Consider the following 20,623-nt stretch of genomic DNA (forward strand, 5'->3'; position numbering starts at 1 on the left):
TAAAGTATTAGAGGATTCTATTTCTAGAGGGGGAATCAGATATAGGGGAGCATTTGGCAGTCTCTTTCACAAGGAGTGATGGGTAAGTCAGCAGAACACAATGGCATAAACCTAAAATGGACAAGATTTTCTCTGAAGAGGGTGGAGAATAGTCTGGAAGCGATACAGGGAGAACCCTAACTCCAACTCCCCAGCCTGAGAGAAGTGAGGTGAAGTTTGAGAATAAAAGCCACTTCCTGGAGAGGTTTTCAGAGAGGATAGCTAGTGTTCCATGAAAGGAGGGGCAGAAGAGCCTGGAGGAGTTTGCTAGGGGGCTTTGAGAGCAGTGGGGAGAGACAGGAGCTGGGTCAGGGGCCAGGAAGGGCAGTTGTGTGGCTACTGGATAAAAACAGATGAAAAGCTGAGTGGACCTGGTGGTCCTGGCAGTCTGAGGGTGGGTCTTGCTTGGCAAGGGTGATCCAAACCAGAAACTGCTCCACCAACAAAATATATAAATTTACCTATTATAACCAATTATCAGGTAATCACATACCATCCTACTTGTACATAAAGCATTTAGTAAACTTGACATCTAAGTCTTCTTCGTATCAGCCCAAAATTGTACATTTGAGATTATCTATAGATTTCATATATACATACACATTGCTTCCCAATGTTGGGAATACTCAAATGCCCAAAATTATCCTTATTAGCCCCACACTGCTCAGCACAGGTCAGTCTGCAAAGCAATAAAAGTTACTTTCTCCATAACCATAAATTAAATCCTACTATGACCAGTCTCCCTTATGGTGGCTACTCTCTAAGAGGTGTGACCTATCCCCCGTACTTCCCCCAAGGCCCCATACACTCCAGGATCTGAGATAATAGTCTCCATTCCCACGGATACTTCTTGCATCAAGATGAACTATTTGGGGGCAAATTGACTTGAGTCATGTACCAGAGCGGCCACAGGAAGTGACTTCTGTAGTCCTGTGAGTTAAGGAAGCACTGGATAGCTGTCAGCAGGAACTCTTGGCTATGCTGCTGTCCCCCGAGCAGTGACTGCAGGGCAGTGGGAAGCAGACCCAGTATGGGTGAGCATGGGCTCCTGGCTCGGCCACTTACAAGCTGTGTGACTGCTAGGCCAGTTAACAATTCTTTCTTTTTTTCTTTTTCTTTTTTTAATGGGGCTATCTAGTACCTTGCTGAATTCTGTGAGAAATAACTTAGATAGATATAAATTATCTAGCATATGCTTGGCTCATGGCAGATGCCATATTCAGCTGTTTTAAATTCCATTAGATATAAATTCCCTGGGGCAGTGACGGGTTTGGCACTGCAGCAGATCACCCAATATCAATGGAATGAATGAATGAATGCATGAATGAATACTTAAGGCTCAGTTCTAGGAATGAAAGTGCTGACCACTTCTGTCAGGAAGGAAGCTGTTAAACTAGGAGAAGCAAAATAAGGAATATTGAGTTCAGAGGACAGAGACCCTATCAAAGAAACTTCTGCAAACAACTGCTTACACTCAGCACAGTGCTGCATTTTAAACAAGGAATCCAGAAAGTTTCTGCTGTTTTTCAGATAAGAATGCTGACATCCTGACTTGCATGCTTTTGCATGGCTCTGCCCTCTAAACCCAAATGAGGCGGGGGGAGGGGCAGAGAAGACCCCTCTGAGCCCAGCTGAGTGACGTGAGGCATCACGTAGTGATTGCTGCAGGACAGGAAGTAGGCCAGTAGAACCTCCTCCCCTTGAATCCTAACTTTCCACTGGAGATTCTTTTCCTGAACCACATGCTGCGTCCTGGGCTCATGAAGGACAAAACATATTACAGGAGAAGAACCAAAAACAGATCCAACAGCATAAGGGAAAAATGGGCAGACTGGTAATTAGCTGAGGTATTTTTGGCATTTTGGTCCCAGTCTGTCCAAGACACATTTGAAAATAACATGGGATGCTTCTCTGTAGGTGATGAGGGGGAAGGCAACAACACCCCAGGGACAAACCACGAGGCCCAGAGGAGCCTCCTTGGCCTACTCAGCAGCCTCCTTCCCGAGTCCAGTTGCGGGCGTTGATGAAGAGCTGGAGCCAGGGGGAGGTCGTCAGAGTGTCAAATGGAGGTGGTCGCCAGGCCCACTGCCAGGGCCTCACCGCCCGCTCAGGGTGAGGCATAAGGGCCAGGTGGCGGCCATCAGGAGAGCAGACACCAGCCACTCCCCCTGGGGACCCATTGGGATTCAGGGGGTACTGTTCTGTGGGGTTCCCGTCATCATCTGCCCAGTGCAGAGGAGCCAAGCCCTTGGCTTCGATCTGGGCTTGAAGTTCCGGAGAGGAAAATGCCATGTAACCTGGGAGGGAAGAAGGGGAGAGAGCCAAGTTCCTTCATGCCCTCTGCCCACCGCTGCCTCAGGCACGCCCCCTGCCCTCCTGTAGCCTAACCTTCACCATGGGCGCTCCACACCGGCAGCACGGCGCCCTCCATCCCGCGCAGCATCAGGGCCGGTCCCGGCCCCACCCGCACACTGGCCCAGCGAGACTCGAAACGCCCAGACAGGTTGTGGCGAAGCAGGAGGCCCGACCGGGCTGTGCCGGTGTCGTGGCCCACCTCCCCTTCCTCTTCACCAGGGTTGCCTCCCACCCAGCCCAGCAGAGCCAGAAGCTGACAGCCGTTACACACGCCCAGGCTGAAGGTGTCGGGCCGCTTCCGGAAGCGCCCCAGCTCAGTTGCGGCCTGTGGATGGAAGGTCACGGCAGCTGCCCACCCTGGGAGGAAACAGGGAAGTTGGGGTGAGACTTGGAATGAAGGGGGGCAGCTGCTTTCCCTCCCAACATGCGCTGTTACACGCCCCCAGAACCGCCTCCCACCGCAGGGCTCAGGGCAAGTGTCGAGGAAGAAATGGTTTATCTGCTGAATTCAGACATGGCCCATGATGAGATTTCGCTAGAACAGCAGAGCATTTTCAAAACTTTATTTAGTTGCCTAATATTTAAAAATAAGAATTCAGATAAAATCTGGATTTCTGGCTTCTCTTAAAACATAAAGATTTAGCCAAGCCGAGCCAGGCTTCCAACACTATAACCTGCTGGAGATGAGCAGCAGCTGCCCCACTGCACAGGACCTGTGCCCTCCAGCCGAGGCGGCGCAGTCCCACCCAGCCACCTGCCTCACTTAAGTTACCTGCAGGCCTTCTGCGGGCACCTGGCCCAGAATGAATGCACTCTCCCTGGTCTTGTGGAGGTGAGAGGCCAAGGCCCAGTAAGGAAGAGGGGAGCTAAGGCACCTCTTCAGGGCCGTGTGGGCAGGAAGTGGGCAGAAGCTGCACACCGACCTTTGGCAGAGCCCAGGACATCTGCGTAGCTGAAGCCACCCACGAAGGCCACACCGCGGAATGTGTCCAGCTTGATTGCCCCAGAGCAGAGGTCTTGCATGGTCACATCCCACACCTGGCAGGATAGGGAGGGCACGAGTCAGAGGACACGCAGTCTGAGGTCCAGCCCAGCTCTGCCAGGCACACTGCTCACCTCAAAACCAGCCAAGTGGAAGGCGTCGGCCATCTCCCGGTCTCCATTACTGCCCTCCTCTCGCAAGATGGCAACTCGGGGGGTGGGACCACCTTGGGGGAGAAGTGTCTGTTATAGAGGGCTACTTCCCCACCCCACCCCACCCCCAGACACCTTCTCCAGAGCAGGCCTGGACATGTAGGCCCAGAGCGCCCAGGAAGTCAAGCCTCTGCGCACACTTCCTCACCTGGTTCATGGGGCACAGAAGCTTTGGGAAAGGTGGGGAACAGGCAGTAGCGGGGCCCTGTCCGCTCCCTCAGCCCTTGTTCCTCCTCTGCCACACAGCTCGGCTCTGTCTGCAGCCGGTCCAGCTGGAAACTCGTCTCTTCCCAGAGGGCTCGCAGCTGCCCAACAGGCCCCTCCAGAACCACAGCCCCATTCACCGATACCCGGACCTAGAGGGGTGGCAAATCCATCAGAGGCCAAGAGCAAAGACACCCAAGGCTCGAGGCTCTGAGGCTCTGAGGAGGAGAACCACACCCCGCTCTTCCTCACCATGGCTTGTGGCCCGAAGCAACCCGTGCGGCCCAGCTCCAGGCAGCGGAGGCCAGCATCCCGGTAGCGCCTCAGCACGTGGGCCAGGACTGCCTCCCGCACCTCCAGCAGCAGGCCTGGTTCCTCGGCAAACAGCACAGGCAGCACTGGGAGAGCAATGGGGGCGTCAGGGTGACTAGAGTATTGATACGGACTCAGAGGTGGAGTCAAGGGAGTATGGCCGAGGATTGAGGGAGCAGAGGCAGGGATTGGGGTGCGGTGAGGCCTGTGAGACTGGTACCAAAGATGTGGCATCAGGGTATACAGGAGGTCTCGGAGGGGCACAGCCAGGAGCAGTGGGTGCTACCTGGCTCAGTGGGCAGAGGAGACAGCAAGGGTCTCAGGGGAAAAGGAGTTGGGGACATTATATTCTTTAACAGGAAACGGGGTCTGCAGGGTGGGGCAGGTAGTCCAGGCCTGAGTCTAGACCCTAGGCTCCTCACCATCAACCCCAGAGGCAGGCACATCCACCTGTACCCCACAGTTCCCAGCAAAGGCCATCTCTAGCAGGCAGGTGATGAGACCCCCATCGCTGACATCATGGCCTGCACAGAGGAGGCGGTCTGGAGGAAGGGGATAAAAGCTCAGCAACCTCAGGGACAAACCACGCACCCTGCTTGAGGGCAGAGAGTACGTGCAAGAACGTGGGCACACAGAGCACCAGAGAGAGGAGCGTCTGCTCCCTCTTGCCCACCCTCCTATGCTCAGCTAGGGAATGCCTGCCACACCTGGCCACCTACCCCACCCACCCCAGGGCCTCTCTCACCTTTCAGCAGCCCCTGGGTGGTACCGAAGGCACGCACTAGGTTTTCAGGAAGGTCCAGGTCGGGAGGCTGCTCACCGAGCTGGGAGAAGCACTGGGCCAGAGCTGTGCCCCCCAGCCGGTGCCGCCCAGGGCTCAGGGGCACATACAGCAGATGGCCTGGAGGGGCCGAGAAGGGGGAAGGGGAGGTGGCTGGCTCAGGAGACCCCATCCTGCGGCGCTCATGAGCATATATACATTCCTAACAGGTGGTAGGACACTCAGACCACTAGTCCCAGAAAGCGCCGCAATCCCAGTGCGCAGATGGGGTAGGAGCTTAGCACTCACAATGGAGACCCCAAACAAAGACCCAGGCTCTGAATACACACTACAGTGATGAGAGGAAGAACCCATACCTCTCCCCCCAGGACACTTGAGGTCTGGGGTCACAGTGGCTGTAATGTCTGGACAGACAGCATAGGCTGAGATGACCAGTGACCCTATAGAGCAAGGAGTAAGAGAGTAAGGTGCCGGCCCGGCCCTGCAGGTCCCACCCTCTCCCAGTGGCCCCCAGCCCTCACCAGGAGCCAACACAGTCTCAGAGCCAACCCGGGCAGCCATGCTAAGGGAGTCTTTGCCACCGTCCACTGCCACACCCAGAGCCGCCATCACTGCCACCATAGCCTCACAGGCATCAGCCAGAGCAGCACCCTCCCCTGCAAGCTTGGCTGCCCACATCCAGTTCGCACTGCACTTCACGTCCTAGGAAGTGGCAGAGACCTGCCATTAGAGGGGAAGAGACGGGGAGTCTGGGGTGGGGGCAGAGGCACTGGGAGGCCACAAGCATGAAGCGCAAGGGGGATAACTGAACTGTGGGTGAAGAAGTGTCCCAAAGGCCTGAGGCTCCATGGCAGAGGCAATGGGGGACTCACCCGGAGGTCAGTGACCAGAGCAAACACCAGGTTGGTGAGGGCCTCGGCCACAGCCAGCCGGGCAGCAACCTTGGGATCCAGCAGGCTCTTGATTGGCTGCTCTCCCAGGGCTGTAGCAGCCCCTATGAGCTCCTGGTGACTCAGTGCCACAACTGCCACATCTGCTAGAGGAGTCTGCAGGGGCCCGACACACTGCTGCTGTGCCACCAGACCACCCACGGAGCGGTCCACCTGTGGAACCAGGTGGGGTTGGCTAGAGCACGGGGGACAGGGACACATGGGTGGTGGAAGGCCTGGCATGCCCCGACCATGCAGACAAGAGGTTGGCTCTGAGGGTGGGCAGCAAGGGGCCATGACATCAGGGTCGCTGCCCTGCTCCTTCTCCCTTGGGCTTGGTGGACTCCCACTCCAGTCCCCCAAGGTGAGAGGCCAGGGGTAGGTGAGCTGAGGGGCAGGGCAGGAGTGCAGGGAGGACCTTGCTGGTGAGGTAGCGCTTGCTGGCCACAGCAGGCAGCCTCAGAACCCGCTCCAGGGCCTGGCGCACGCTCAGCCCCAGGGGCAGGGCCAGAGGCTGCAGCAAGGGAAGACTCCTCTGGAGGAAGAACTCCTGCAACGCAGATGGCAATAGGGGTGTAAGCACCTGAGGGAGGGCTGGGCACATAGGTGACAAAGCACACGCAGCGTAAATGGGCCAGAAAGGGAGAAACACAGCCTCCTCTCCCAACCCCATGTACCTTCCGAGGCATCTTGCCCAGCACCCAGTCCAGTTCCAGGTCCACAGGGGTTGGGCTGGGCATCAAGGGGGCATCGCCCTGGCCATTTCTTCCCACAGGACACTGCCGATCATCCACCAGCACTATCTGTAGACCACAGGGACAGTGCCCAGAGGGAACGAGACTGGCAGGGAGCACTTCAGAAAGCAGGGCAGAATTGCTCTTGCCACCCTGTTTGGCGCCCCCTAGTGAGTTCCTAGCCCTTTCCACCTTCTCCTGCTCCCTGTGTTTGCCACCTGCTGTACCCAGGCAGCTCCAGCCCACCCACGGTGCACGCTATGGGGGCCCACTCACTCTCTTGTCTCCAGTGATGGTGCCCACAAAGCAAGCTGGGCAGCGTTCCCGGGCGCTGACACGGCTCAGGAAGTCCCGGTCTGCGGGCCTCAGCAGAAGTGCATTAGATTCTTGGTACTCAGCCCCCCAGATTTCCAGGGCGTTCACGGTTGGGTCCCCAAGCTGCACATCCATGAAGGAGAAGGAAAGAGAAGGATGAGCGAGTACTCCCAAGTCTCATGCTCTTGCTGGGAGTGGAGGAAGATGGCTGGGCCAGCTGGGGCTGCCAGGGGTGGAGAGACTTGGACCGCCACACTCCAGGGGATGAGCCTCACCTGGAAGCAGCTGGTGTAAACAATGGCTCCAGCTGGGTCACTCAGCTCCTTCAGGACGTTGCCTGGTGAAAAGGGTTGCAGGAAGAGGTGGTGATCTGGGTCTGGTCAGCACCAGGCAAACAAACAGCCATCCCTGGCCTCCATATTCTGTGTGTCCCTGTGTGAATCACTGCTACACCCTCACCACCCGTGGCAGCAGGCTTCCATCCCCAGCCCTGAGCCTGCCCAGATGTATATGGGGGTGGAGAATGGGACCCAGAGCTGCGTGGTTGGTTGCAGATTCTTGCTGCCTCTCTCTTAGCCGAACCTGGCAGAAGACCAGGTAGGCCAGTCCCCTGTCCCAGCCCCTTCTCTCACCATTGCCACCAGCGCCCTGGTCATGGAGGCTGCAGATGGGGTTTCCCCTGGGGGCCTCCACACAAGCCCGGATCGCACGGTTCATCTTCTGTTCCATCTCGGGGTCTCCCCGCTGCACAGCCCCAAAGTCCAGGTCACTGGCATTGTCTCCCTGCACCTGTGGGAACATAGGGCATCGCTCAGCTCAGGGGGGCTGGGAGCTCTCACACCCCATCCACGCACAGGACCTGGTGATATCATGGAGTCTGCATCTGCGGCTTTCCTGCTTACCTGAACAGATGAAGCAGCTCCACCCCCAACTCCAATCCTGTAAACAGGACCCCCCAACTTTACAACATCCATGCCTGCAAGGAGGAGGGAAAAATCAGAACACTGGGGAAGCAAGCAAAAGAAGTACGAGCATGAAGATGTGGGAGGATAAAGGGAAGCTGATATTAGGATAGAGCAGTCAAAATTACAACTCCACTTAGAGGACTTTATCCTCCAGATTTGCTTGCACAGGTACAGAATCACCTATGTCCAAAATTAAACACTGCAGCATTATTTGTATTACCTAATTAGGAAATAATTTAAATGGTAACAACAGAGAACTGACTAAATAAAATTATGGTATATTTACACAATGAAACACTAAGCCACCAAAGAAAAGAATTACATATGAATTTAATGAAGTAATATGACTTCATCAGTATAAAATGATCTCCAGGATACATTGCTAAGTGAAAAAAACAAGATACAGACATATGCATACTTATTTAAATAGCATCAAAAAGAATAAAATACTTAGAAATAAATTTAACGATAGAAATGTAAAACTTACACTGAAAATTATAAAATAGTAGATCTAAATAAATTGAAAGAGATCTCATGTTTATAGACTGAAAGACTTACTATTGTTTTGATAACAATACTCCCAAAAAGATCTGCACAATCAACACAATCAGCCACCTTTTTCACAGAAATTGATCAGCTGATTCTAAAATTTCTATAGAAATATGAGGGACCTCAAACAGTCAAAGTAACATTTCTGCTGTTAAAATTCACTACAAAGCTATAGTAATTAAGACAGTGTGGACTAGGGTAAGGATAGACAGATATAGATCTATAGCATACATAGATCAATACACTAGAACTGTCAAGGCCATAGACAAACCCATACATTTATGGCCAAATGATTTTTGACAAGAGTCCCAAAACAGCCCTGGCTGGTGTGGCTCAGTGGATTGAGTGCCAGCCTGTGAATCAAAAGGTCATTAGTTCGATTCCCAGTCAGGGCACATGCCTGGGTTGTGGGCCAGGTCGTCCTCTTAGGGGCTTGCAAGAGGCAACTGATAGATGTTTCTCTTCCTCTCTTTCTCCCTACCTCTCCCTCTCTCAAAAAAAAAAAAAAATTTAAAGCATTATAAAAAAAAAAAAGAGTCCCAAGACAATTCAATGAGACAATTCAATGGGGAAAGAAGAGTCTTTTCAAAAGGTGGTGTTAGGACAACCAGATAACCACATATGAAAGAATGAAGTGGACCCCTACTTCATACCATATATAAAAATTAATGTAAAAACTCAGAGATCTAAGTGTAAGAGCTAAAAGCTATAAAAATATTACAAGAAAACATACAAGTAAATCTTCATGACCTTGGCATTAGGCATTGGTTTCTCTGTCATGACACTAAAGTAACAAAAGAAATATTAAATTGTACTTTGCCAAAGTTGAAAAAATTTGTGCTTCAGAGGGCACCATGAAGAAAGTAAAAAACAAAAAAACAAAAAAACACACAACCCACAAAATGGCATAAAGTATTTGCAAATCATGTTATTTATCTGATAAGGGTCTAGTATCTAGAATATAGATACCACTCTATAAAAAAAAGACAAATAACTCTATTTAAAAATGGGCAAAGGATCTGAATAGACATTTCTCCAAAGAAGATATACAAATGGTCAGCAGGCATCTAAAATGATGCTCAACATCATTAGTCATTAGAGAAATGTAAATCAAAACTCCAATAAGACCTGGTTGGTGTGGCTCAGTGAATTGAGCACTGGCCTGCGAACCAAGGAATCACTGGTTTGATTCCCAGTCAGGGGACATGCCTGGGTTACAGGCCAGGTCCCCAGTTGGGGGCGCAAGAGAGGCAACCACACATTGATGTTTCTCTCCCACTCTTCCCCTCTCTCTAAAAATAAATAAAATCTTTAAAAAAGCAAAAACTCCAATAAGTTACCACTTCATGCACACTATGATGACTATAATCAAATAGAATGCTGAGGAGGCAATTCCTAAGGGCTCTTCTGGGTGACTGGGAGCCTCCACTCCCCCTCCCCCCTTCCCCCTCCCCCCTTCCCCCTCCCCCCTTCCCCCTCCCCTTTTCCCCCTCTCCCTCGACCCCTCTCCTCTTTCCCTTGTTCCTATGGGCCCTTGAGTTGGACTGGGAGTTTCCCTCTTACCTCTAACCCCTTTTTCTCCCTTCCCTCAAGAAAAAAAAAAAAAGGAACTATTTTTTTTTAAAGGGGGCAAATATACATATGGGTCTGTGTACACACACAGGAAATACTTCTGGCAGGGAACAAAAGTAACTAATTAACACTGGTAATCTCTAGGGAGGGAAACTGGGTAGCCGGAGGTCAGGAAAAGGCGTTTTCATTACCTATCCTCTTTTGCCATTGAAATTCTGAACCATGTGACTGAGTCACCCAATCAACAAATGGGACCTGGCCCTTATCTTCATTCCACTACAGCACCTAGCACGTGATGGGTGTTCAATCAATGTTTGCCAGATTAAACTGAGCGAGCAGATAAAAGCCCATGGCATACAGCAGGTACTAAATAAACACTGGCTGTCTTGACTTAGCAGGGTGGGCCCTGCCACGCAGAAATAAATTGGGCAGGAGACAGAGGCAACACAGCCTGAGACGGCCCCATTGGCATAAAACCCTGTGCTGCCCTGAAAACCTGTACTGGGGAGAAGAGACATGAGCTGGAAGATTAAAAAACTAACCACAGAATTGTCCTCTAAATTCCCCTTCTGTATCTGCCACATGCTGGAGAGAAAGTTGGCTGGATCTGGAATAAGTTGGTGGGCTCTTACCTGACTCGGGGGGCTCCTTGCTCACATGCTCTGCTTCCATGGACCCAATGCCCCCACTAAACATGATGGGCTTGATCCACTCACGCCGCTGGCTGTCTGGGAGCTGGAGGCCGAAGGAGCGGGCAAAGCCTGGACCATGAACATCACATGGAAAGGGGACAGGATCGTCACCAGTCTCCTCAGCACTCACTCAGTCACACCCCACCCCACCTCTGGGACTAGGTGTCTATACCCCCATGCCTTCCCCCAGCCTCACCGGCCAGAACTGGTTCCCCGAACTTGTTGCCATAGTCAGAAGCCCCATTACTGGCCTCAATGGCAACCTCCAGGGGTCGGGCAAAGTTCCCAGGATACTGGAAGCTCGGGTCCTCCCAGGGAAGACTGTAGCCTTGGAGGGAAAGAGAAAGTTGGGTGGACTGTAGAAACAGCCAACAGAGGAGGCAGGCCTTTGAGAGGAGTCTAAGCCACCAAGGACTACCTGCACAGGTAGCATGTTCCATTTTAGGAAGTCCCGTTCTAGGAAGGTGTAGAGTTTGTCATAAAGCATTGGTCTTGCTCCTCACCTCCCACACCAGCCTTTGCTCTGACATCTAGGACCAGAGTTCTTAAGGCTTTCTAAGACACTGCATTTGGGGGTAGCTGGTGGTTGTAAGACCAACCCAGCATCACACTTTCTTGCTAAGTGAATACTAGTTTATAAGATAAGTGTGGTTCTGCAAAGCCAGAATGGTGACCTGAGTTGCCCTTTGCCTGCAGTCCTCATGACCATGGTTTGGTGAAAGGCCAGCTCCTCTAGAGCCCTCCATCCCAAGAAAAGATAACCAGGATGACCTTTGACTTCAGAGAGAAAAGTGTTCGGTGCCTGCCAGGACAAGGCATCTGAAAGGGGAGTGGCCTAGAAAGGAAAGAGATGGGACCTGGGATGTGCAGATTTCCAAAGCAATAGCCAGCAGTGCCAGCCACCACGTGGGCCCCACGGCCGGTGCACTGGACATCCCGAATCCGGCCCCCTGTGCCCGTGGCTGCACCGCTGAAGGGGGCTACTCCTGTGAAGAGAGGGGGCAGAGGTGTGGGTAACTGAAAAGACAACCCCCAGCTCTGACCACCCCATTGAAAATAAAAACAACTTGCCTGCCCAATTAATTTTCCCAGGCCCAGCCCAGGGACCTTGGGAGCCTCATCCTACCCTACCCTCCTTCTCTGACCTATCCTCCTAGGGCCCAGCTCACCTGTGGGGAAGTTGTGAGTCTCTGCTGTGAAGACAACATGTCTGAGCCCCTGCTGTTGCAGGAAGCAGCTTGGCTGTGTGGGGTCCTTGGGCCGCAGGAATCGAACTTCCTTCCCCTGGATTGCACTGTGGACACAGCCATCTGGATTTTGATTCCTTCTTAGGATCTGTGCTTACCCTTCCAGGGCCTGGGGCCTCCCCTCCCCTAGGCCTGAGGTTACCCCAGCCCGGTGCACAGCCTACCTGCTGTTATCACAGAACTTGAGGATGTTGTTGGGGTTTGAGAAAGCTTGGGTGCTCATGATGGACTCGAACAGTGACTGTGCCAGCTCCTGCCCATCCACGTGGAGCCGGCCCTTGAAGAACCAGTGTCGGCTGTGCTCGCTGCAGGGGACGATACAGGGAGGGGGAGGCGGGGTGGAAACCTGAGGTCCCATCTCAGGCCTTGCCACGTCTTGTCACCAGTATTAATAGCAAAGTTATAGTCAATTCCTACTTAGATAATAGGTCAAAATATATTCCCATAGTCTTCAAACATTGTCACTGTGGATTGCCCAGCTCCAAAGTGGAGAGAAAACCAAGATTTGAATGTAGACTACTGGGTGGATGGGGAGCCCAGGCCCTAACAGACTCAGGGAGGCCCCTAAGGCAAGACAGAGCCATGAAAGCTGGCCCCTGTGGTCTTCCCTTCCAACACCCTCCGCCCCCCACCCCTGGCTCACACTTCAGAACGTTCCCCTTGCTTCCCACCTATTGGACTGAGCCAAGTCAAAGGCCTCCACAGTGCTAGGGTTCCGCTGCAGCTCCTGGAAGCGCTTGGTGTAGAAATCCAGGTCCCAGGAGTCTAGGGCCAGACCTAAGAGACAAGCCCAAGAAGAAGTGACTGTTGGCCTCAGGTCATTGTTTCCCAGGTCTCGGCACCCCTGCAACCCTAGCCTGGGCCTTCCTCCATGTTTACCTAGCTGCTGGTTGGCTTTCTCCAGGGCAGGCCGGCCCTCCTCCAGTATGTTGATTGGGCCATCAAGGGATGTTGGGATGCTCTGAAGGGAGAAGCTCTGGATGGGACGGGGGAAGTGCTGCTCCGTCATCCGATCATACAGGGTCAGCAGAGCGATGGCCTCCATGTCAGCTGAGATGGGGTGAGCAAACTAGGGGTGGGATACACACAGAGGGCCAAGGGTGGAAAGCTGAAGAATGGACAAAATGATCCATCTCCATCCTCCAAGCCTGCAGGGCCCGCCCACTGCTAGCCCACATGGCACCTCTTTTCAGATTAGAAAATGACATCCCTTCCAGGCATGATGTAAGAATGCACAGATTAGTGAGGGGCACACAGGCTGGAGTTCTGTTCCCTTCACTCCTCAACCACGTGCCGTCAAGCAGTGCATAAGCCACACACAGGGCAGGCCCAAAGACAGGAGCTCCTCCTCCGGCTTCTGCATTATTTCCCTAGAGTTTAGAATCCAATCTCTTATCTCTGGCCCATGTCCTCCTCCTGGCCCCCCGCCCTGATTGCCGAGTGCCTCACCGAGAGCAGGTAGCGCCGGGTGGTCTCCACACGGTCCACAGCCCCCAGCCCAGCAGCCCGGCACACTGACACAATATTGGTGGATGTCGGGGTGCAGAAGTTCAGCCTGAGGAGTGGGCCAGACTGTTAGGACCCGAGAGCTGAGAAAGCAGATTTTACACTGCTGTCCAGCCAATCTCCCATCCCTGCTATTCCCACCAACGGCCTCCAGTCTCAGACTGGGGCACTAGTAAACCTGCTTTCAAAGATCACTCAAATCAAGCCATCACTGTCTTGTCAGCATCAGAATGCTTCGATTTCCATTTCTCAGAATGCAACCTGTTTTATTTCCAGAACATGCCTGGGAGCTAGATCAGTCTTCAAAGACATCTTCCTGTATGGGACAGGCATAAGCATGGCTTTCTAGGCGGGGAGTAGGAGGGAGCAAAGGAAGAACAAATTTCCTGAGGATCACAAGAGGAGGAAGCAAAGGAAAGGATGTGGAAGGGGTGTAAAGTATGTTTTAAAAGAGATCATGTGCCTGAAACATGGAAGGAGTTGCCCCAGGGGAGACACTTGCCTGGGCCCAACCTCCAGCAGCAGGTCGCTAGAGCCAGGAAGGAGCCAGGACTCCTGAGCCACATCATCCAGTAACAGGGGACAGCCAAATAGCCACATCAGCTTCTTCATCTCCTCAGCACTTGGAAGAGACTCAGCTGCAGGGAGACAGGGCAAGGATACCTTGAGACACTGCCCTGAGCACTGGGGTACCTCCCTCAAGAGTCCAATACATGGCCCAACCTGTCCAGTTGACATTGTAGCACAGCTCAGTCTTGACACTCTGCAGCTCTGGCAGCTTCCCTTGCAGCTTCCTTCGGATGTAGCCAGATGCTGCACCTTCATGGCCAGAGGGACAGACGTAGAAGTGAAGGACTAAGGACATCTCTTCAGGTGTCCTTGCTGGAAAGATGAATTTGGTTCCTAAAAAATAACATTAACTGTAGCCAGCTGCTGAATCGATTTCAAGTTTTAAGGATTGATGGGAATGTAAAAGGGGCATTCAGAGAAACAAGGTAACCTGAAAATGTAACCTCGTGGGTTTTAACTAATCCTGCAAAATGTGGACTTTGGTGATGGGGGGCCCAGGTGTACAGGTACATCCTCGACATGTGGTCCTTGGCCACTAGCCCTTTGCTGGGTCACAGGCAAGTTCTTAGGAACACAACTGTAAATAAGACAAGCACCACCTCTGCCTTCATAAAGCTTATATTTTATTGAGGATGACAAGCAAGTACTCAGATATTTCCAGTCTGGTGTGGTTAAGACCTAGGTACCAACCTAGCACTTTAGGAGTCGGGAAGTCTTTCTGGGAGAAATGGCATCTAAGTGTAAATCTGGAGGATGAGCTGAATGGGGCCTGATTGGTGAAGTCGAATAACAACAGTTCCTTTACTTCAGTGCTTCAAACTATTACAACTCTGCTCAAAGTCAACCCAAAGGCTTGAGCCTGAAATTCAAAGGCCCTCCACTGCTATCCGCGACTACCTTCCAACTTCTGATCCCAGTGCTTCTCAGCAGGACCCTGGCTTTACTCACCAAACCCTGCCTGGCCTCCTTTCCATTCTTTCACCCCCTCCTAAAATGTCTATGCCTATTCTCATCCTATCCAAACTTCCCCACTCTTCAAGATGAGCACAGGTCTCACTGCCTCCGGGAAGCTCCCCTCACTGCCAGTGTTCAGTGCTTCTCATTGGTGCCATTCATTGAGCCCTGATCACAGGTATACATGGCCTCTTCCCAAGGAAGATGGAGAAAGGGAAGCTCCTTGCCCCACTTCTCCACTTGGACAACTAAGTCTTAGGCATCTCAAATCTAACTCACTCAAAGCTGACTTTGACTAATCTGTCAAAGTCACCAAGGACTGCAATGTTGTCATCCAGAGGTCACTTAACTTATCTTAGCCTCCCAGCGGCATTTGACTTATTCATTGCCTATTTCCTGAAACACCTTCCTCTCTTGGCTTCAGTGACACCACTCTCCTGATATTCCTTTCCCCTCTGGTTGCTGCTTTCCAGTCACCTGTGCTGGTTCCTACTCCTCTACTGACCTCTGCATGTTGGATGCCTAGGGGGATCCTTCATTCTCTTCCCTCCACATGCTTCTCCTAAGAGACCTCATCCAGACGTGTGGCATTAAATATCAGCTAACAGCCCTGACTCAGGTGACTAAAGCAACGTCCAGATACACCAAGGTTGCAGGTTTGATCCCCAGTCAGGGCACATACAAGAACCAACCAATGAATGCATAAATAAGCGGAAAAACTCTCTCTCTCTCCCCCCCAACTCTAAAAAAAAAGTAGTATATAAATAAATACTATGTAATAGACTGAACCAATGAAATTGCCAGCATTCAATTATTTTTACCAAAAATGGCAATTTCACATGTTTTAATATCTGCCAACAGATTCCATAGCTTTATTCAACCCTAACTCTCCCTGAAACTCCAAACTAGTGCACGCAAATGTTTACGTGACATCTCCACATAAATGTCTCCGAAACAATGATGATAGCCTGTTTGGGCCAAAACAGAAATTTTGATTTAACGTTTCTCCAGACCTGCTGTTCCCCTAGTCTTCTCCATCTCAGTAAACACCACCATTCATTCAGTGGCTGAAGTCAAAATCCCAGGAGTAAACCTTAATTCTTCTTTTCCTGTCTAATCCACCAGCAAATTTATTTCCAGACGTATCTCCAATCTGTCTCCTTTCAGCTTTGCTACCATCACTCTAGTGCAAGTCACTACTATCATTCACCCGAATCCATGCTTTGGCTTCCTGCCCCACCCACCACCCACCGGCCACATGTTAGCATAAATGAGATCATGGCTTCTCATCACGCATGGTGGGAAGTTCCAACTCAGTACCTTGGCATACCTGGTTTGGCCACTGCCTTTCTCTTCAGTCTCTTCAACACTGTCTCACACCACTCTCCTCACCCACAATACACCCCCATGCTGACTTCTCTTCTAGTCCTCTAACTGCCAAGTTCAGTTCTGTAGGCATTTTTCTCACCTGATATTTGCATGGCTAGCTCCTTCTTATTATTTATATTTCAGGAAAATTTCCTTCTTGAAAAGGATTTCCTTGACCAACTATGCTGAAGAAGCCACTATCAGATGACCCTACTGTAATTTCCTCTATAGTACTCATGGCTCTCTGACATTTTTAGCTCTACCTTCTCCATTAGAACAAAATCCCTATGTGGGCACGGACTATAGCTGTCTTATCTGCATTGGATTCCCAAGGCTTAGAACAATACTTGCGGCTTACAAAGGAAAAAATCTAAATCTTGTTGACTGACTGAACTATTGATTTCCATCCCTCACCAGCCCATCCCCCTCTTTCAGGCCAGGCCTCATTTCGGTCAACGGTCAACGGTGCTTCTGCCAAATCAGTATGGATTCCTCTTCCACCCCATGGTGACCACCCTTTGTAAAGACAGGCCCCTCACAGTTGTCCTCCATACCACTTCTACACGGGAATTACCACATCCTGAAATCATTATTAAACCACTTGATTTTCGTCCTATGAAATAGAAGCTCCAAGAGCGCAGGGACAGAGCCGTCTACATCAGGACTGTGTCCCCAAAGATTAGCATGCTGCCTTACACCAAGTAAGGGGTCGACAGGTTTTTGGTGTTGAGAGAGGATGAATTTACGAGGCCTCTCCCCTGCGCGGCGTCCAAGGGACGCCTATATTAAAGCATACTGCCGGGCCCCAGACGGAAGCAAGTCGGACCCCTGGGGATACTGAAGCCGCCTGGATCAGGCCTGGGGTGAGTGGCGATGGGGTGCGACAAGTAGGGGAATCCCGACCGACGCGCTGCCTATACGCACGTGGAAGTGGTTCTCAAGGCCCCAGAGCACCTCGAAACACGGCGCGCTCGATACGTAACCCGCGTCCGCCGCGGGCAGGGCGGGGGGCGGGGGGCGGGGGGCGGGGGCGGAGCCTAAGGTCACCCCGCCCCAAACTCCCTCCGCGGGCGGGGCTGCCGCAAACCTCTGTTGTTACGGATGTTTCTCCCCCAGTTGATCCCGCGAATCTGTCTTGAGTTGAAGTTTGTGACAATACAGTCAGTTCCACATCCCCTCCTCTGTTGTCCCCATGCAAACTGTGAAGGAGACAGTGAATGCTGGAAACGGAATGAGAAGCATCACCCACGTTCAGGACTGTTTCCCTACTTTGCTCCCTTGGCTTTCTTTCTCTTTTATCTTTCCTGGATAAATGAAAATTTTTAATTCCTAAAAGAGTGCATGGGGCATATATTTTTAATTTCTATACTCTTGATCGTTATTGTAACAATAATGGTGATAGAAAACATTTATTGAGCACCCATAAAGGCGCGGAGGCTCATTGCAATGATTTGCTCCTTAGTTCTGCAACTCAAATACTTCCTAGCACTTTCTCCGTACGTATTGGTTTGGCCAAAAAGTTCATTTTTCCCCACTGAGATGGCTCTAGTTGTCTTTAACTTTATTCGAAACACTTTTGTTGGATTGTATTGTGATAGCTGTCGTATCAGTGTGCATTTAAAAGAAAACATCAGAATTGGTGAATTTTTGTGTAGTCATTTTAATATTGAAGAAGGAAGGCAATAAGCAACATTTTCGGCATAGTATGCTTTATTATTTCAAGAAAGGTAAAAATGTAGTTGAAATGCAAAAAGAGATTTGTGCAGTGTATGTAGAAGGTGCTGTGACTGATGGAACGTGTCAAAAGTGGTTTGTGAAGTTTTGTGAAGATTTCTCGCTGGACAATGCTCCATGGTCATGTAGACAAGTTGAAGTTGATAGCAATCAAATCGAGACATTGAGAACAATCAACATTATACTACGTGTGAGATAGCCAACACACTCAAAATATCCAAATAAATAAAGTTATTGGTAAGCCCTGGCTGGAGTAGCTCAGTGGATTGAGTACCGGTGTGTGAACCAAAGTGTCGCAGGTTTGATTCCCAGTCAAGGCACATGCCTGGGTTGCAGGCCGGGTTCCCCATTGGGGGTGTGTGAGAGGCAACCACACATTCATGTTTCTCTCCCTCTCTTTTCTCTCTCCCTTCCCCTCTTTCTAAAAATAAATAAATTAAAAAAAATAAAGTTATTGGTGAAAATTTTTTAAAAGGTGTCTTTTATTTTATGGAAAAAAATTAATGGACTTTTGGTGAACCCAATACATTTTTAAGTCCTGATGATACATAAATATATGTCTGTATTAGTCAAGATCCTATCACAAAAAAGATGGCACATGGGAAAGGATTTAATCAATAAGAATTTAATAGTCTATTTATAGAGTTGAGGTCAGGATTAAGGGAACCAACAAAGTACAGTCGGGCACCCAGAGCCTGGCAGCAGCAGAGAGTGGTTACCACCTGTAGACTTGAAGAAACACTCACAATAAAACAGCAGGACACAGGACTTGAGCAGCAAAGCAAGGCGTTTATTCACGAGTCTGCAGAGTCAGGCGCACCGCCAGCCAGGAGCATGCTGCGCGTGCAAAGTAGACAAAGAAAACTGGTTTTATACTAAAGCGATTAGCTCCCCCTCCCTAATGTCATTAGCTCCCCCTCCCCTCTCCTTTTCCCCGGTTTCTAGATTACTGGTTAATCTGGGTTCAGAATCTAACACGATTAACTACTTGACTCAGGGTGTGATTAAGAGTAATCTAGTTATCTACATCTTCCCATTTCTATGTGTTTAATGACAACAATCTTCTTCCTTTTGATCCCAGAGATATGTGTGAGGAGCTGCAGAATGTCATTTCCTCGCCCCCTTTCCACGATTCATCTGTTAATTATTTCCTACGGGTTTGAGAGTCACTGGCTTGCTTCTTTATCCCTAACGGAGGCACATAGGGATGAATGGTGTTAGACATATGGACCTTGAAAGAAGGGTATCCAACAGGACAAGTGAAGCCACTGCCACAAGTAGTGTTGTGAGAGAAAAAGAATAAACACTGGGTTCTCTCCCCTTCTGTCCTTGTGCCTCTCTACAGACTTCTTCCTGATTTCCTATTAGCCAAAGCTAGCTTGAAGCCCAAGGGCAAGGAAGCTGCTATGGTGCACCAGCTCAAACACAATACCCAGGCAATGGTCTTTTTAATGACTCAAGCAAGCAGAAATGTTCCGAGTAAAAAGTGAAAATCTTTATCGTCATCCCTACCTCTTTTTTCAGTCCTCTCTTCAGTACAGGGCCAAGGCTAGGGTAAGGCAAGTGAGGCACCTAGGGTGCGAATTTTAATAAATTTTAGGTGCCTCACTTGCCTGACCCTAATTCCAGCCCTGCTGCAGATGGGGCAGTTATTACCTGTTTAGTGTGTAAGCTTCCGGGCTGTTGAAGTAAGTACTCTCTGGCTCACCTCGGACAGAGGCCACATGTTGATCCTTGGCATCTGATCACTCCTGGTTTTCTTTCCCTCCAGGTACTCCCTGCTCCATCTCATACCTGCCTTTCAGCTCCTTCAGGAAGCCCTAGTTTGCTTGCTTCTCTGTCTGTCTGTCTGTCTGGTCTTGATTCCTCCACATTTAGCACTCCCAGTGTACCATAACATTTCAGCTTTCACTTCCATATAGTGACTTCCAGATGCAACCATTTGGCCCTGATCCTTCTCCTGACTTTGGTCCCATATCTCCAGCTGTCCTTTGGACAAGCTTAGACTGTTCAAAATCACCAGGTCTGAGACAGCTCCCAATCCTCCACACTTCCCTCCCTCTCTGACAGACCAACTCCTCTTCTCCATGTTTCCCTAACATTTTCCAACCAACACTTTCCTTTAAGACACTTATTAAATCAAACCCGATTTATTTGATTTAATTCAGTGGCCTCCTTTTCTCTGGTTCCCCTCTCATTTGGTCCTGCATGCTGCCACCAGATTAAGCTACTGACATTAAATCACACCAGTGGAAGTGTCCAATACAACTGTCTCTGATCACCATAGCCTAAAAATAACTCTCCTTTCTATAAACTACCAGAAGTCGTCGTCGTCGGCAGCCGTCCGTCTCGAGAGACGATGGTATAGCTTCTTAAGAGTCTATCTGCACCGCCGAGAATGGCTGTGCAGTCCGACTCGGGAGTGACATGGTAGTATCTGTCTCCTCCCGTGTTGAATCGACATCTTGCGATGACGCTGAAGCTACAGAGCCTGGGCAGGGTAATATGGAGGGTCTGCTGTTGCCCATGCAGCAGACCCCCCCTCTCTTCGCAGCTGAAGGATCCAAGGGAAAGACGGAGTCAATACAGCTTGGCTTCAGGTG

At 50.6% G+C, this 20,623-nt stretch overlaps 1 protein-coding gene across 1 annotated transcript; it reads right to left on the bottom strand.

The window, feature by feature from the left end:
- Positions 1 to 1,143: 1,143 nt before the first annotated feature.
- On the bottom strand, positions 1,144 to 14,291 carry PFAS (phosphoribosylformylglycinamidine synthase). The gene is made up of 27 exons (XM_090291478.1): positions 14,118 to 14,291; positions 13,897 to 14,032; positions 13,338 to 13,443; positions 12,768 to 12,957; positions 12,560 to 12,665; positions 12,053 to 12,193; positions 11,811 to 11,935; positions 11,499 to 11,627; positions 10,838 to 10,969; positions 10,582 to 10,710; positions 7,766 to 7,839; positions 7,496 to 7,652; positions 7,139 to 7,200; positions 6,825 to 6,986; positions 6,492 to 6,617; positions 6,233 to 6,364; positions 5,758 to 5,988; positions 5,407 to 5,587; positions 5,242 to 5,325; positions 4,850 to 5,005; positions 4,527 to 4,646; positions 4,045 to 4,190; positions 3,737 to 3,944; positions 3,511 to 3,602; positions 3,318 to 3,432; positions 2,428 to 2,751; positions 1,144 to 2,336 (listed from the first exon to the last, which is right to left on the bottom strand). The coding sequence occupies exons 1-27, from the start codon at positions 14,257 to 14,259 to the stop codon at positions 2,026 to 2,028; spliced, it is 4,017 nt and encodes a 1,338-aa protein (XP_090147604.1). The 5' UTR covers positions 14,260 to 14,291; the 3' UTR covers positions 1,144 to 2,025.
- Between the last annotated feature and the right edge of the window lie 6,332 nt (positions 14,292 to 20,623).

Source organism: Furipterus horrens, unplaced genomic scaffold, assembly GCF_987537825.1.
Source record: "Furipterus horrens unplaced genomic scaffold, mFurHor1.1.pri manual_scaffold_11, whole genome shotgun sequence".
NCBI classification, from domain to species: Eukaryota; Metazoa; Chordata; class Mammalia; order Chiroptera; family Furipteridae; genus Furipterus; species Furipterus horrens.

What these genes read in the sequence shown, in the direction of transcription:
- PFAS (XM_090291478.1), bottom strand. Translation starts at nt 14,259, where the DNA reads ATGTCCTTAGTCCTTCACTTCTACGTCTGTCCCTCTGGCCATGAAGGT. An exon ending in TGGAAATCTGCACATCCCAG is followed by an intron (nt 10,970 to 11,498) that starts GTCCCATCTCTT and finishes TTTCCCTCCAAG; the next exon opens with GCTACAGTCTTCCCTGGGAG. An exon ending in GCTTCGGGCCACAAGCCATG is followed by an intron (nt 3,945 to 4,044) that starts GTGAGGAAGAGC and finishes CCACCCCTCTAG; the next exon opens with GTCCGGGTATCGGTGAATGG.